The 17,404-nt window shown below is 48.2% G+C and overlaps 1 protein-coding gene across 1 annotated transcript in view; it reads left to right on the forward strand.

The window, feature by feature from the left end:
• The first annotated feature begins 7,529 nt into the window (after nt 1-7,529).
• Nucleotides 7,530-17,404, forward strand: part of SCUBE1 (signal peptide, CUB domain and EGF like domain containing 1) — a 209,385-nt gene continuing 199,510 nt past the window's right edge. Inside the window, exons 1-2 of the mRNA XM_074872168.1 lie at nt 7,530-7,695; nt 10,251-10,373. Of these exons, the coding sequence (XP_074728269.1) occupies nt 7,608-7,695; nt 10,251-10,373 (211 nt within the window). The 5' untranslated portion in view covers nt 7,530-7,607. The remainder of the gene's footprint in view (nt 7,696-10,250; nt 10,374-17,404) is intronic.

A 17,404-nucleotide genomic window follows, 5' to 3' on the forward strand; every position in this document is an offset into this window, starting at 1 on the left:
TCATTTACTTTGGCTAGTCTTTCAGACTAAAACATGCTTATCTTCCCTGGGTAATGCTCACAATAGTGCTCAGCATCCGCATTTTAAGTGTTTGAATGTCTAAAAATGTGAGGAACACAACTTATCCTTCCATAAAAGAATCTGCTCAGTCTTCTTAAAAGTTAAACAATATTCTGGTAGTTAAAGAAGCTTGATCCAAGTATTTTAAAGATCCTACTGTGAGATGAGACAGTCCCTTTTTTTCTTCTCTCTTAAAAGACACTGAGGAAAATGATCTCCTCTGTTCAGAAGCACTGTTCTGTTTACTGGGAAGTAGTTGCAACTTCTTACCTGTCACACTCCGTAGCTAATCTGAGCATGGCTAGAGATGGCACCGGAGCTGCTTCCCCAGGGCTGTAAGGAGATGGGACCTTGCTTGTTCTCATTTTGAGCCTTCGCTTGCCCCGTGGTGCTGCTCTGCCAGTCACTTCTCACCAGGTGAACACCGCAGTCCTCATGCTAGAAGACTCCAGGCCGAACTTGCTGCTGCCACTGACCTGGTAGTCCCTTGTCTTTCCAGGTGGCCGCTGGAGTGTTTTATAGTCACTTGTCATGGCTGGAGAGGCTTAGGCAACCGTCCAAGCAAGGGAGATGCAGGCTCTCTCGGCAAAGCCAAGCCCAGTTCAGCTGTGTTAGAGGAACAGAATAACTGAATTAAAATGTATTTAATTACGGTACAAAGAATTACATGTGTTTCTATTTCAATATAGGCTCCTACTTTGCAATAAAGCTCAACTTGGTCAACACAGGTTTTGCCTAGGATAGAAGTTGTTATTGGTAATAGACCGGGCTTACTGGATAAAGTCAGGCCTTGATCTAAAGCAGCCCTTTAGCTGCTTTATGCAAATCTCCACCACCCCATAGCTCCCTGCCCCATAGCTAGCTGGGACTTGGGATGCTAAAGGGATTGATGCCCTGACCTGGGCCTTGGTCCTCCAGATGTTTTTGATGGAAGTCTTTTTCTCCCTGCAGTAAATTGAACAGATGCTGCAATACAAAATTACCTAATTTTCAACAGCATTGGACCCTTTTCGTATTACAGCACATTAAAAGAAAAGTCTTGAGAGTAGCTTTGGTACTATGGGCCTCCCTGAAGAATGCAGAATTTCAAATCAGTACACAAATCTCACTCTAGCTCTCAGGAGCAGGATGGGTGGGTGGGGAAGGAAGAAAATTGCAGGAGCAGACTGCATTGCAGATATTTTTCTTTCCCATCTGCATGAAGGTGTTATGAGAAACAACCTTAAATTGTTTGTGGAATTGTGGAGTCAGGAAAAATTTGGATTAAAGAACTTCTGTTGGAATTTTCTTAGAGTCTTGTTGCTGCTGTTAATGTTTGAACGGAAACATTTTGAGTTCAGGAAGGGTCCGGAAGAACTGATGTGAGGGTCTTACAGGATCTTACTATGACTGGGCAAGATGTCCTGCCAGCTCACTCACCTCTGCTGCTGCTCTGCCGGGCTGCAGTTGAAATCTGCAGCCTCTGGAAGTCCTGAGGCTTCTGGGAGTGGGTTTGGGTTTTTTTCTTGGGGGTGGGGGGGGGGGGGTGGGGGTGGGGGTGGGGGGGTAGGCAGGGCTCTGAATTGGAACAAAATAAAATTTCACAATATTAAGTTCTCTGTGAAGTGGAATCAGCTTTTTCCTCTGAACTGCTGTTGTGGTATGTTCTGCAGAGGAGAGGGGACTGCCTGTGTGGATTAGAGCCATGTTACTCCCCACATCTGGCTTTGAGCTAAGCTGAAGGATAAAGGGACTGTGAGTAGAGGCCGTGGCCCCTTCTCTTTATCTCACAATATACGATTCTGAGCCTGCTGAGACCGTCTTTGCAGAAGTCTATATGCAGGAGTGGTCCCGCTGATGAATACGTACATGATTCAGCGTTCCTTGCCTGTTCAGGGCCTTGATTGGACCAGGACAGCACACAGATAACTGACTGCAGATCGAGGATAACAGTACAAAAGGGAACAATAGAAGTACCTCTGCTTGAGTGCCCTAATCAGGGCTTTGAAGAAGAAATCGGAGCCAGCTGTAGCCATTTCTGAAGGACAAGTTCACTTTAAAAAGACTGATCATAAAGTGTCTCCTAAAACAACCCAAAAGCTTTCTCATCTGTTGGGTTACTAGAATTCTTGTTGCTGTCCCGTGCAGTTAGAGCAGTCAACAACTATCCAGGATTTAAGATTAAAAATGACTGGCATAAGCCTAAAATACCCAAACCAGTACTTTCCCCTGAGTTGCTTGACCTTTTTAGACTGTGCAAACCTGGGTGTTCAAGAGAATAGCCTGTTCAAACAGCAGCAGTACAACATATTTCTTTGCAATCACAATAATCAGTGACATTCATTCTGAGAGTGAGCTGGCAATGGTAAGAATACAATGGTAAGTAATCCGTACCAGATCAGGAGCCAGAACTCTGCTGGCATGAAGTGACTGTTTTGAAGGCTTCTGTGGAGGAGTCGTTGGGTTAAAATTCTGATCCTACTCTGGTCTAAAGTTAGTGGATGGACAAAGAGCAGTGGGATCCTGCTCACTACATCCCCTTTGTAGTCAGGATAGACTTCGTCGCTGGTATATTAGCACCTCCTACCTCTTCCTGTGAAGTCCAGGTCAATATGCTGTGGCTTAGCTTCCGTCAGCTGGTATGGTTTTTGTTTAAATGGGAGTGCTCTCGCCATCCATTCTCTTTAGAACATAGACTGGCACAGAAATCTGAACGCTCAGCTACTGTTTCCCTAGTCTTCCGTTTTTGGGGGTTTTTTTTGCCTTGCTATTTCCCTTCTGGCTCCCCTTCGCCTTCGCTTCCTAAAACCAAACCATTTCAGAATGCTGCTGTCCATCTCCTTGTGAACACAAAGACACATCACTGCCTCCAATAGTATTTTGGCAACAGAGTTAACAAACAGGACTTTAAGAAATGTATTCTTTCCAGCTTCATGTTTCCACATCGTCTTTCCTTGTCATCGTCTTCCACCTGCTGTGGTGTAATGTCAGACCAGGTAGTACCTACGACCTTATTCTGTGCAACTTCTCTTGCAGCTTTTGCGGGTGTCCCTCATTCATTTTACAGGAGACTGCTGCCACGAGTCTCCTGCGTAATGCAGGTCGTGAAGTTTTACCCAGCTCTTTATGCATCAAGTCCTCATTCGCCTCTTTGAGATGCAACCTTCATCTTGGAAAAAATGTGCCTTTTACCAGGATGGAGTGAGCACCGGTAATGGAGGATCTGCTCTACTTTTTGTGGTGATGGTGGTATGTTCGAGCTCTTCATTAATATTGTCATCTTTTCCTCTCAGTGGTTACAATCTAAGAAGGAAGAAAAAAAAGATCTCTATTGCTCTTTCTGGTAATGTTTTCCCCCCTCCTCTCTAGCTGCTAATGGGAAATTCCCATTTCTGAATGGGAAACTGTCCACAAGACAGTTAAGGGGAAAGCACAATGCTCAATACGGCGTATCACGATCCACCGTGTTAAAAGATTTACAGGTTTTTAAGGAAATGTTTTTGTATGAGTTTTAATCTCTTTTGGCACCCTGGCAATGAAAGGGGAGGGTCAGTTGGATGAAGCAGGTGACATGTTTTGGAGGAAGGTAACATCACAGTAGAAACAGGAGAGTAGCTCTCCTCAAGCATGAGTTGATGTACCTCTTCAAAGTTTGGCACTAACTTACACTTTTTTTTGGCCAGAATATCCAAATTTACCACTACTTCCACAAGGTTTCAAACATTGTCTCACTTCATGAGAGAGTAAGATAAAATTGATTGTAATCTCACCAAAGCTATGGAATAAATATCCCCTTTTAACTGTTGCAGCAGCTGCTATGTAATTCCCCACCCCCTCCAAAGAAAAAATATCCTCCTCCTCTCAGACACCAAATCTTCTCGTACAAAACTTTCATTATGGATTATGGTGGACTTTTTTTTCTCTTTTCTCCCAAGGACAAATCATTGAAATACTTCAGCTGCAGGCTGCTACTTAACTTCTGGGAAACTTAGATGCTGTATTTTCCTGGAAGGAAGTAACGTAGCATTGAGCATGTGGTGCTATGCATGTCCATTGCCTCTAGTTTCAGAAGCTTCCTCTAAATCAGTGTAGAAATGCAAAATAGCCTATATTGCTTTGAAGAGCTGGTTTCACATTATTCCTTTCTTCCTAATAGAAAAGATTTAAATGAAGTTTGGAGATACATGGTTCGGGGTTCAAAGTATAGCTGCTCCCTGCACAAATTCTGGCACATGGTTTCCTTGTCCCCTGTGCAAGGGAGCCAGGTTTTGCTCAGCCCTTCATACTACGCTTCAGGGAGAGAGAAGAACTTAAGTTAAATAAAAGGGTTCTCCTGTCAGGGTTTATACGTCTCACTGGCCTCATGAAAGCCCTAACTGGGGAGACAGACAAAATAAGTTTAGTATGTTATTTTGTGAGGTGCTGTATTAATAGTGATAGGCAGGCCCCGCTACAGCGGGCTTGCCCTGTAAACGGGCAGGATGGACAGAAGGAAGAAAGAGAAACAGAAAGACAGATGTGCAGCAGTTCACCGAGGTTTGCACAGACTGCCCGGTGCCTGCTGTGATTCCCAGCCCTGCCTACAGCTTGTGCTGCCTCCTGGGGCAGCCTTGGCCTCAATACACAGGTGTTGATAAATAGCAAACAGGGAGAACAAATAATTCTGCAGATGCTGTTCTGTCTTCTCAAAGAATTTTTGGAATGGTGCTTGTCTGTGGGAGAAGGTGGTCTGACGGCAGGGCTGCTGTCCTGCAGACACACTTCTATTTATGCCCTTGGCCTTCTTGACAGGCAGGTGTTCATGAACCTTCGACTCTGGAAAGAGATGGGTCCTAATAAAACATATCTCTTTTATTATTATTATTTTATTGGAATATTCCTCAAAAGCTTTAAAGACACTGGTATGGAGGAACATTAGAAGCCCATGCGATCCATGAACATGCAAGCTGTCGCTGCGGGCTGCCCGAAGGTTTTCGGGCAGAGCTCAAGTGCACTGGCAGAGAGCTTCAACAATGGCGGTGGTTCCCAGGCTAGGCGCCTCCGCCTGCAGTCCAGGGAGCCCCTGGTTACCCCGTGACACAGTGCAGATTTACGGTCGTGAATCAGGCGCTCAGTTTCCACGTTGGAAGAAGCTGCTTGGTCGTTACTTCTAAATTTTTTATGGAAGCATTAGTGCAGTTGATACAGGGATGATGTTAGATGATGATAAACAAACACAGAAGCATAATTAGAAGTGGAAAAGGTGACAGTCCACAAGGATCCCTTTTCTGAGAGGTCGCCCTTAGCAAGGAAAACTGCCGTAAAGACCCTTCTGGAAATATTCAGCCTGGTACCGTAGAGCATATTCCTTATTATATGTGATGACCCTGACTTAAGGTTCAGGCCCTCTTTTGATAAACACTGTACCATTGTATTTCCTCATATGTTCTGTCAGTCAGGATCTTGGTCTAAAAAAAAAAAGAGGCCAGTGTGCCACCCTTGGAGTATAAAAGGACCTATCTAGATAGTGTGATATTTGGATCAAGGCGACTCCCTTTCCTGAGTGCCATACAGGTAGTGTTAGTACTGTACAGATCATAAATGTGTAGAATCAGGGAAGATAAAAGACACAAGTGTAGTGATTTCTGTAACTTCACAGATGCAGTTAATGTGGCACAATACATGCTAGGGAGTGAGTCACCAAGGCAATTGGAGTATTTTGTTGCTTTAGGAAACCTTTTTATTACACTGGGACTTTTTAAAAGTTGAGATAGTTCATTTTTAGACATTTCTAGTTAATTCCTTCATGGAAAATAAGCTTTCTGGACAATTTATCCCATGATAATTGTAGTTTGATTTCATGAAATGGAAGGACAAGGCCAATTATGAAATATTTCTAAAAGAATTAGTAGGAAGGCTTAGCCTTATTTTTCACCTAGGACGAAACTCAGGAAGTTTTTGAAGAGAAGAGCCTTTCCAGAAAGGTGGGGCTGCGGTGTTGACAAGGCGAGGGTGACCCTGGGAGCGGGCAGTGGCCGAAGTGCCCATGGCTCAGATCTCACTAGGTGGAGCTCTAAGGTACCAGGTAACCCCTCGGGCACCGCCGGGCAAGAAACGCGCCGTATCCCGGGGAAGGTCCCAGCCTGGAATTCACAACCGCCCCTCAGCTAGTCACGCAAAAATCAGGGACTGTCCCCCTGCCCCAGCCCTGAAGGGTTAAGGACGGGAATGCCCAAGGCAGGGGTGGAAACATTCAGAAAGCAAACGGCTTTTGCGCCGTGCGCTCGTTATTTCATTTTCTGAAGGAAAAAGGTAGTGGTGGGTCCTTTTACTAACCAGCAGCTGGGCTGAGCAACTTTTCTTACGTTTCCTTCCCATCTCTTCAGGCTTAAAGATACTTAGTAGTGCTACTCTCTGAGCAAGCACGTTGTACTGAAACGACGTTTGGGAGGAACTTGACAAAAAGAGGCATGGAGGGCTGTGGCGGGATGTATTTATTATCCGGGTGACAAGTGCGTGTCACACACAACGGGCAGCCTCGCTGGGGAATCAGGGGAGTTAACCTGAAGTAGCACAGCGTTTCAGTAAGGGGGGGCTGCGAAAGAAGGAGGTGTCAAGCGAAGGGGGTGCAAAGTCATGACGAGGGATGTCTGCGAGCTACTGCAGCCCCTTAAAAACGATCCTCTGGAAGACTTCAGGGTAACGAAATTTGCGTCCAAGGGGGCACATTTCTCGTGTTTGGGTTTAAAACCGACGGATTTTCTCCTTCAGGGTGGCGGTGACGGTGACACTCCCCCACAGTCTGCAGCGGGGGCGGTTACAGCCCCCCTGAGGGTTTTGGGGAGAGCGCCTCGCCAGGCCAGGCCGGGGCCGCCGGGGGTGCGGGGGGGCCGGCTCGGGGCAGGGCGGTGGGGGGCGGCCGGAGGGGGAAGCGCCTCGGCAGCAAAGGCGCTGGAGAAACCCGGCGGGTGGCCGTGACCCCTGGCAAGGGGGAACGGCAGCGCGGGGAGCGAGGCGGGAGGAAGGCAGGGGGGACACACGCAGCACACAGAAAAAAAAAAAAAAAAGTTTTCTTTTAGTCTGAGCCCAGGAAGGGGAGAAAAATCCCCCTCAGCGGTTGTCAAGGCGACGGGCGGCCGGGCTGGCCGGGCCGTCTGCCCTCAGCGCCCGCAGCGCGGGGGGAGCCATTTCCCGGCGGCCCCCTGGGAGGGGCGCGGGGCTGCGCCCCCCGGAGCCGCCCCCAGCCGCGGGGGGCGCCCTGGCGGGGCCGCCGATGGCGCCAACGGCCCGTGCGCGCGCGCGGCCCCTGAGGGGAACAAAGCCGCGCGCTCCGCCCTGGAGCCGCCCGGGGCCCGGCGGAGCCCCGAGAGCCCGGCGGAGGCTGCAGCCGCCGGCGGCGGGGCTGAGGGGCAGTCCCGGGGGCAGTCCCGGGGGCGGCCCCGGCCCGGCCCGGCCGCCGGCCCCGCCTCCGCCGCGGGAGCCCCGGCGAATCAGCGGGGCGCTGTCAGGGCGTCAGCGCCGGCGGCTCCGCGCGGCGGCCCCGAGCGCGTCCCTCGGCGCAGAGCGGCACGGCGGACCGCATCCTTATCATGGGCACGGCTGGCGTGGCGCGGCGCTGCTGCTTGCTCTTCGCTCTCGCCTGGGCCGGCAGGCTGGCGGCAGGCACCGGGGGCGCAGGTAAGAGGGGGGGGCTCCGCCGCCGGGCCGCCTTCCCCGGGCTCGGGCGGCGCGGAGCCGCGGCCCCGGGGGGACCGTGTCGGCCCGCTCGCCTCGCCCACCCGGTGTAAGGTGTTGAGGGGGAAGGTGGCTCCTGGCCGCTAACAGCGCCGGCGGAGGTGGGGAGCTGTGGCGGGGAGACGTTCTCTGGCGGGCTTGACACTGCCGGGGCCGGGGGACGGCTGGGGGGAGAGACGGGGGGGGAAAAGTTACTTAAGCGCCCGAGATGAATCTGTGCTGAGCGCGGGAGGCTCCCCAGGGAAGCGCAGGCTGTGAAAATCTTCGCAGGTTTATCCGTGCCTGCGCATTAGCCCACAGAGCTGGTGTTCCTGAACAGCCGCGCTCTGTTTAATAGCAGTAATGATAGTAAGTCTTTGCTCCGGTGTTTAAAGAGGAGAAAAAAAAAAAACCAACCCAAACCCCATCTGCCTAGGAATGTTGTAAGCCCAAAGTAATTTCTTAAAGATGTGTATGCAGTCTCTGAAGTGTGCTAGGAGAAACCCTTTAAGGGCGGGTGGGGGGGCGGGGGAAGAAAAAAAATCCCTTTTCCTCAGGTACAAGAGTTTAAAGACAACAAAATGAACGAAGTCAGCGTAGAAGTTCAAGAAATGCGGTGTGAGAGGTGGAGCGGAGCAGGGGCTCATATTTGGTTTTGCCCTTTCATTTGACTCATTGGCATTCACGCCTGACTCCCAGGCACCCTCTGGTTGCTGTGAAATGTCCCCCTTGGCTCAATGCAGTTTGAATTTTTGACGGCATTATAAAGAGTCCAGCTGTCACTTTTCCTGATCTTGATGGGAGATGGGTGCCGGTTTAATGAGTCAAAAGTATGAACTAAAGCATTTAAAAAAAAAAAAAAAAACCAACAAACCAACCTTCTTTTCTTTTTGTGCTTGACTGGATCTGTGTCTGATCTGGGCAACACCCTCGGACCCCCTCAGCTAATTCGTGTAAATCATAGCTGAGTCTGAACCGGCTCAGCGGTTAAAATGAACGAACGGAGGGAAAAAGGACAGATTCCAGCAGCCCCGCGTCTCTCCAGGAAAGACAACGCTCTGCGTTCTGTTCTCTCTTCCTTGAGAGCAGCAGCGGCGCGGAGCCGGGCGGTGCTGCCCCGGGCCGCTCTCGGGCCGTGCCCCGCCGCAGGACGGGGTTATTCTCCGCTCCGCAGACGGCCCCCGCCGCCCGCCGGTGACTTTGAAGGCTCCGGGTGTTCCCGCTGGCGGCGGCCGAGCGAGCGCTCCTGAAAGCCTCGGCGCTGGGACTCCCGCTCAAACTGTTTTCCCTTAGTGCCCTTTTCTGGGGCTCAGCGAGTCTCCTTGGCATGAACCCCCTGCTCGTGGCTCTCGCTGGGTGCCCCCCCTCCACGGCACCCGTCTGCTCGCTGAGCCCTAAAAATGAAGGGGGGGGGTGGGGGTGGAACCCTGCGGGGCTCCACCGGTCGGGACCCGCTGCCCTCCCGCAGCCCCGGGGCTGGCTCCGCCGTGCCGCGGCCCGGCAGCCGCCTGAGGTGCGGTGCTGGCGGGGCGGCCGCGCTCCCCGGCGCCGCGGGGGTCTCCGGGGGCGGCCCCGCCGCAGCCCCTCGCCGGGGGGGCCGGGGAGCGCCGCCGGGGAGCGGGGGGGGGGCAGGGGTTAGGCCGGGCTTTAAGTGTTCCCATGTTAACCGCACACCCCATCCCTGAATAGGTCGGAGCGCCTTTTTTTTTTTTTTTTTTTTTCTCTTCTATGTTCACTTCATTAACATTCCCACGACTACCAAATCTCGACTCTCTCATCCTCCTCCCTCCCCCATCCTCTTTAAATCCGGGGGAGAAAACGAATGCCCGTCACTGAAATGTTTGTAAAGGCTTCCTACCCTGAAAACAAGAAAAGCGGTCTGGGTCGCCCCTTTCAGAGTCCGGCTTGCCACGAAAGCACCCGCCAGAGCCGGGGCCACAGCTGGGGCTTTTTCCTGCTGAAGGAGCTTTAGCCCACGCAGCTGATGTTGGTGCAGGTTGCTTTTCTCCGCGCTAACTTACCGAGTTTCGTAGGGTCTTCCTTTTGTGTATTTTTTTTGCCCCTTAATAAAAAGGATTAACGTGGTTTTGCTGTTCAAATATTTCTTCTCCACATTCACCCACCAGCATAGTTTATTTAAACTAAGGTCTTTCTAAATGAAGGTGCTCGAACATGCAAATGGGCTTTTTTTTTTCCTCCTCTAAACGCTCACTTAAACGCTCTGTTGTACTAAGATGTGGGTCTCCAATACCAGACCCCCCCAGCAGACGCCAGTTTGTGGTACGGCTGATGATTTCCTAGTGTGGGACCGAGCCCCTCCAGCTTGGAGGAGCCGTGCTGACGAATGACTCGAGGGGAGTAACCGGTCGGTGGGTTCGGGTATTTAACCTCAGCTGCTCCCAGTTCCAGGGGGACACAGGGAGGCGGGCGGGCAGCTTCTTCAATCGGTCCTCGCCGGTGTTGTGTGTCTCGGGTCTCCCTTCTTATCTGTCCCCTCGGGGTTCGTTCTGTGCTTCCAGATGTTGACGAGTGCGCAGAAGCGACGGACGACTGTCACATCGATGCCATTTGCCAGAACACGCCGAAATCCTACAAATGCATCTGCAAGCCAGGCTATAAAGGCGAAGGGAAACAATGCGAAGGTAAGGACAGCTCGGCTCCTCTCCAGTCTCTCCGCCCCTCCCTTCTCTTATTTGTTTGCTCTTTAAAAGCTTTTGTAAATAGCTGAATTCCTGAAACGATTAATGCAGATTTACAGCTGCTTGACCTCCAGTCTCGGTGTTTATTGGCAAGCGTCCCCCCGCTGCTTCTCCTGATTGTCCGGCGGCACAAGCGTCCTGTCCGCCAGCCTGCTTTTAAACAGTAAAAAAACCCCAAAGGGGGTGTTCCCCACCGAGGCGACTCCCGGGTGAGCAGCAGCCGCTCGTCCCGGGCAGGGCCGGGCCCGCCGCCGCCTCCAGGCGCCCCGGTGCGCTCCCGGCGAGCTCCCAGCGGGCTGGGCTGGGCTGGCCGCCGGGCCTGCGGGGGGCCGCCCCTCACGGCTGCCGGCCCGGCCCCTCTCCTCGGGTCCCCGCGGGGCAGAGGGGAGCTGGCACCTTCCGCCCGGCTGACGTGGGGTTTGCCGACACCCTCCTCGCCGGCCGGGTACAGGAGGGGTGTCTGTGACACTGGCGCTTGCTTCTCTTTGACGCTACGGGTCACGAGCGGCTGATTTTGTGTTTGTGGAATGCTCTTTTAAAAGGAACTATTTCAGATTATTGCACTTACACAGAGTGTAAAAAGTTGGTTTACTTCTGTATGTCCTTACATCAATCCCTGCAATTGAAAAAGACCCAGCCTGTTCTATTAGGCACTGTGCACGCTCATATTTCAGATCTTATGAACTCCACCTTGTCTATTGAACCTCAGCAGAGAGATCATTCTCTGGTGAAAAGAACAAATACTGTAATCACAGCAGAATGTCTTACAAGTAAAAGGCGCAAGACTTTTTTTTCTTTTCCTACTTGTAGATGCTTAGCAGCTATAAAAATTCTCCTTCCAATTCTCTCTCGTTCTGTGGCAGACTGAAACTTTTTCAAAATGTATATGGCCAGTCCATTAAAAAGATTAAAGACCTAGAAATGACTTTGCTGAAGTCTACAAAAATTTGAAACCACCTATTATTCTCCATGGACTTCCAGAGTGTTTGTTCAAGTGCCCTCATAAAGCATTTTTGTGGTTGTCATATTTTTCTGTCTTGGCCTTAAATTGACAGAGACAAATTCCTACTGTCCACCTCTCTGTGCTCTAATGTCTCGGAGCTGCTGTTCATTTAGGAGCCATATTTTCTTTCTCACAAACAGCATAATCATTCAGCACCACATCTTCCTCTATTCACCCTTTCCAGGGAAAGAGCTCTCTGCAGAGAAAATGTGCTCAAGGCCACAGCTGTGGAGGTTACAGCATGCTCAGAGTTGGTGGTACTTCTTGGGTTGGTTTTCCACATCAGAAGTTTCCTTAAGCTTTAACTGCTCCTGTTTGTAGCTGTCGAGCTCTGTTTATGGCAGACCTGGATGATACTCACGCTTATTTAGTACATCTGTTTCTCTTTGCCTGACTTACCTTGACTTGGTAAAGAAGACAGCTCAGTAAGTAGTGAAAAGTCGAATTTCTCTGTGGAATGATGTGCAGAGTCATTGAAGTTCTGTGGCTGATGTCAAACTCCTGCATCTGATGGAATTTAGTGTCTGACGAGCTTGATAAGTGACGTAAGCTGGGGCAGACTGCAGTGCCTTCTGCACAGATGCTCAGCGTTAGGTAAACGAGTGTAGGGTGTCTAAACCAGGTATTACTATGGGCGATATGTAACTTTTTTTTTTACAGTGTTACAGTAACAGTTCTGAAGATTTTGCATCAGCTCTCCATCTTAAGTTTGTAATTAATATCAAACTTTGGGGTAAGCAGAAAACTTCAAATAATTCTGGATGCTTCCCTTCTGGAGTTTATTTTAGATTACTTATGTAGTAAATCTTAATTTGATCCCAAAGTACCTTGACACTTTGTCACTGAAGTTGTGTACCTCGGTGGCAGGCAGATACTAACGTCCTTTCCATGAGTGAGTCAGCTCAGCAGCGCAGAGGTGAAGGAAGGGTCATACAAGTCCACGGCACACCCAGGATCTGCCTCAGGTCTGCTCTTCAATTGAGTGGGTTTCTTGTGCAGCCTGAGCTCAAGTACTCCAAACCTGCAGAAATAAACAGACTAGCACTATTGATTGATATTTAATGTTCTGTCACATCCAAACACCTGTAATTAGCCTTTAAAAATTATCTTTTAAGATAAAAGTGACTGTGCTTGTAGTAACAAAGATTAAATACACCCAACGGTTTTCAGTGTGTCAAACCCAAGGCTGGGTCATGAAATGATTCTGGGTCTTTAAAACTGAGCTTTTCTAAATAAGCTTTTTGATCACTGAAACCAGTTACCTATGAGAAGAGGATGGCTTTTGTACAGATAATGTGTCTCCTTAACTAATTTTTTAGCAAACTCCCTGTATTCTTCCTGCCTGAAGAGCATTCGCTATAGCATGACTAACTCCCTTACAGTGCGGGCTCTCACGTGCAGCCAGAGTTTACTGAGTGAACAGAATGGCAACAGTGCAGTGAGCTTAAAGAAATGATACTATATGATCAAATTTATTCTAATACATTTTAATGAACTACCAGTTTAGGTTCTACTGAGGCATTACAATTAATTTAGAAAGGCGTGCGTGTTAATTTACCTTAAACATCAGTCCTAAATGCTCCTTTCATTCACCTAAAATCCATTTTTAGAGAAAGAGTTAGAGTATGGGAACAAACATGATTTGGATGATTCTGAAGTTTTATAAAAGCTTCATATGTGCACATATAAAAGCACATATTTGTACAAAGATATCCAGTATGTGAATGTGTATCTTGTGTATTTATTTATAATTTTTTATTCAAAGAAAATGAATGGTGTAAAAAAAAATGGGATCTTCAGGCTAATGCAGGAAGTGTGGAGCCCAGCCACTTGTGCAGGATTTCGTGCATATTTTGACCTAAAGGGTGGGGAGAAATACGTAAGACAGAAGCATTCCTTTAAGGGCATGTGTAGAGCTCTAACAGCAATTATAGCAAAATGAAACATTTTCTTGACAGTTTGTTAAATTCCTTTAGCAGGGAATTTGTTTCTGAACTTTGCTGTTCTCCCAAAACGCCTTTTGGACTGGGTTTCTCCTGAGTTTGAGGATTGGGGATGACTTCCCAGTTTGCAGATCTTCCCTACCTTTTTTCTTTCTTTTTTTTCTGGGTAGCCTTCTTGCCTGAACCAGCTGACCTATTTCTTTCTGCAGAGCAGAGTTGTTTCGCCAGATAGAAGAGTTGCTTGTTCTTGGTGTGTCCTGTCTCCTGCCTCCCTCCGGAGGTTTCCCCCCAGCCCGGCGCTGTGCTGTGCCGAGCCCCGTGGTCGGCGTTGCCGTGATACCTCCCGTATCACATACTAGAGCAGCAGCCTTTGACCGCAGATTCTCTCGCTGGCGTCGTAGGACAGAACAATGTGTCCAACCCAGGAAATCTTTAAAAAAATACTTGCTTTCAAGTGTCTGTTTCTGTTCAATATACAAAATCTAGGAATTGATAGCTGGTTCAGTTGACCTGGCAGACCTGCTATTACCTAGGAAATCTTCCCTGTTGTGATTTTAGTCAGCATCTCAAACGCTATGGCCTGCCTTTGGCTGCAGACATGCTCTCTCATGCTCCCTAGGTCTTTGTCCTTACCTTCTCTACATTGACTTTTGGTCTCTCCACAGGTTGGTATCTCAATAAAATTGTTAGCAGGAAAATTGTGCCAAAGCAACGGAAATTCCAAAAGGTTGAAAAGAATTGCAAGTCCTGAGGTTCCCTGGGCCTTGGCAGGGCCTCCTTTGTCCCCGATGCCAATGTTGCGTGTTTGCTGTGTGGGGTACTCTGTCACTGAGCAGTTTATGGAGGGCTTTAGCTCTCAAACCTAGTTAATTGTTTTTGTCCATGCTACTCCTCAGGCTGTTCCAAACCCTCACACCATTAATGGTTAAAATACTCTGTAGAATTTCTGGTTGATGTTTGTCTGTGCCCATTTTACATCCGGTTAGTGTGTTAACTTTATTCTCGATTTCAAATACTTTTTTTCCCCTCAGCCTACTGTTTATCCCCTGTGTGACTGACTTCAGTGAGTTGCTTTAGCTGTAGTTTCTTTGTCTTTTGGATGATACCTTATGTGTAGGACTCTACAGTTTGTAGAGGATGTGACTGGCTGGATGTGATCTTTCCTTGAGACTTGTTCACTGGGTCCTGTTCCTTCTGGGTTGCAAAACTCTGCTCTGAGCTTTCCCGTACTGAATAAGATTGCTCTCTTGGTGTGTTTTTGTTTTTTTTTTCTACTGTCTTGCATAGATTTTGCATAACTATTCTTCAGTTCTTTAAAGAATTGGTTTCATGCAGTTGTCATGTTTCTTGAACTCTTTGTACAGAGGAGAAATGCTCACAACTTTCAGCTGTACCTTTTTTTTTAATTCCTGCTGTGAAGCTTCATAGTGTTGTTGATGGGGTTGTCACGGAGAGCAGCATACATGTACTGTGGTGAAGTACCTTGGCAGAGGCTGCCTCGAGAGTGTGATTGTCGGGTTTCTGCTCGTGCTGGGCGTTCATGCTAGCAGCAGCCGTTCTGCTGGGCTGCTGCCTGAGGAGGCCTGGGTGGTTCTGGGGATGTAAGTTTGTCGTATGTCGATGCACTTGCAGTGCTCTTCCTGAGGTTACTGATCATTCCAGATGAACAGGCAGGTGGGGGTGGTAATCTGCAAGGGGGGCTGTTATTCTCCATTACCCCAGTGATAGTAGCTCACTGGGTTTAACTGTGATACAATCTCAGCACAGGATAAACCACTCTTGCCTCAATCCCAGGTGTATTCAGCCCCACAGCAGGTTATATTCTGCATATGTCCATTTGGAAACACAGACTGCTTGTCCTTCCTGAACCCCAGTGTTCACCTGCGGGCTGCTTAGCTGAGGGAAGCTTCTGGAAAATGTACAGATCTAGCAAGGCATCTCCTAATCTGGGGCTGATACGCTGCCCGTCGCAATTTCTGCCATGGTTCCTAACATTTGTCTGTGCACAGTGAATGGAAACAATAAGGTATCTGAAAAAATAACAAAATCTAGGTATATCAGTGCAAGTTATTTCCACAGATGTTCTGTGGTGTCTGGCTTTGTCTCCGACGTAGTCGGTGGCTGCAGGCAGAAAAGCAGAGTACTGTACAGATCATCTCTAAACTGTTAACTAAAAGCCTTTTTCTGACCTAGGAATTCTAATTTTGTGACCACAACAGGATAGAGAATTCTTACTTTGGCAAATGTTTCAGACTCTCGGATCTATCCCATGCAATTCTGTCTTCACACTGCAGGTGCAATAATGCGCCTAAGCCAAAATTCAAACTACCCACGGTGTTTGCAGCAATACACTAACGTTTAAAATGAAAGCTCATTGCATTTACAATGAATCAGAAATGGTATAGATAAACCACTCGTAATCATCTTCAGTAATTTTGTGGGTGTAAGGCCAAGTTTCTTCTTACACCTGCTTGTTAGATCTGTTTTTGAAGGATTTTAAACAAATCTTAGCAGCTGGAAAAACATACAGAAAATTTATCTTCTCATCACTCTCATTTGAATAATAACGATTGTTTCTCCAGGCTTGACTTAATGTTCTTCTTACAATTTTTATCTTGTCCTCCTGTTTTACCTTTTGTTTTCTTAAGAAGCTGGTCTCACTCATTGGATTTTAATTTCAAATATCTGCTGTGCTCTTCTCATGCTCTTCAAAAATGAATCCAAATACTGTGACAGGGCTGCTCTGAATCAGTCAGCCTGGAAGCAGCATAGGACGTTGCAGAGTTCTCACTTCCCAGCTCCTGGTATCTCGCACTGAAGCCTCCTCTGCTCTGCAGGGATAAGTACTGGGCTTCTGGATGTCTTTTAAACAGAACAGTCATCCCATTTCTTTTAAGAGCTCCATGGTGTCCTCTCAGTCCCCTCTCAGTGGTTCTTTCTTAAGTGGTCCATCTTTACCAACGCTGTCATGTGAGAGTGAATGAGCACTGTTGGGTGTCCTTCGCTTCCTGAAACTTGGGCATCTCTGTGCTTACACAGCTCTGGTAGGCTCAGGCTTGTGCTGTCTGTCTCTCTCTGCTGAGTAACAGTGATGCCACTGAGCAAGGCAGCTTCAGTGACTTCTTCCTGATTGATGAGTCTGCTAATTGCAATAGAAGGTGAACTCATTCCCTCAGGGAAGGGTCATCCTCTGGGATCTTGCAAATATTGACTCATTTCAGGCTGAATATTATCACTACATCCATAGTCTTACTGCTTGCAAGAAGGTGCTCTGGGAAGTTGTTTTGGTCAAATCCACTAATATTATCTACTGATAATATCCCACTACACGTCTGTCAGGGGAACAAAGAATTTTCCATGTTGGTGTGTTGAGCCTTTTCCTCCCTGAAAACACTGCAAATATCTATGCCCGTTGTCTGCCTGTTCTGAAAAGCTGCAGGAAGATGGAATGCAAACATTTTTCCTAAATACTGTTTCATCCTCTGTTCATATCCTTATTCTCATTTTGCTATTTTCTGTACAACCGTTCCAGGACTTGATCTCAGTTTAGCACCTGAGGCTTTGGCGCTGGTCTAATTCCTTTTGAACTGGTTGTCCAGTAATCTTGAGGTTTGCTGTGAATATTAGGTACTGAAGCTGCCATGCTTTCTAGCTTTACAGTTAGAGTACCTTAACAGATGGCATTGATGTCATGTGTTGAACTTGATGTCACCCTCCCATCGTGGCTGTGCTGAGGTCTGTGACGCTGGTTTTGTCCCGCTGGCTTGCAGCAGCCCATCTGAGCACAGAGGAGGAGATACTCGGCCACCTCCCAGTCTTGTGGTGATTTTTATTTCAGGGTCAAATCTTCCTTCCCAGTTTTATTCACACGGATTATAGCTTTACTCTGGGTAAAGAAGCAGCTTCCAGAATGAAGCAGTACATGTTGTCAAAAAATGGGGGAGGAAGAATATAAACTAGCTTCTTTGATTTGAGCTAGTAACTATGTTATTTTTTTTTTCTTTCTCTGTAAATCCTACTTACTTGAT

The sequence above is a fragment of the Strix uralensis genome, chromosome 5, assembly GCF_047716275.1.
Source record: "Strix uralensis isolate ZFMK-TIS-50842 chromosome 5, bStrUra1, whole genome shotgun sequence".
Classification (NCBI taxonomy): Eukaryota; Metazoa; Chordata; class Aves; order Strigiformes; family Strigidae; genus Strix; species Strix uralensis.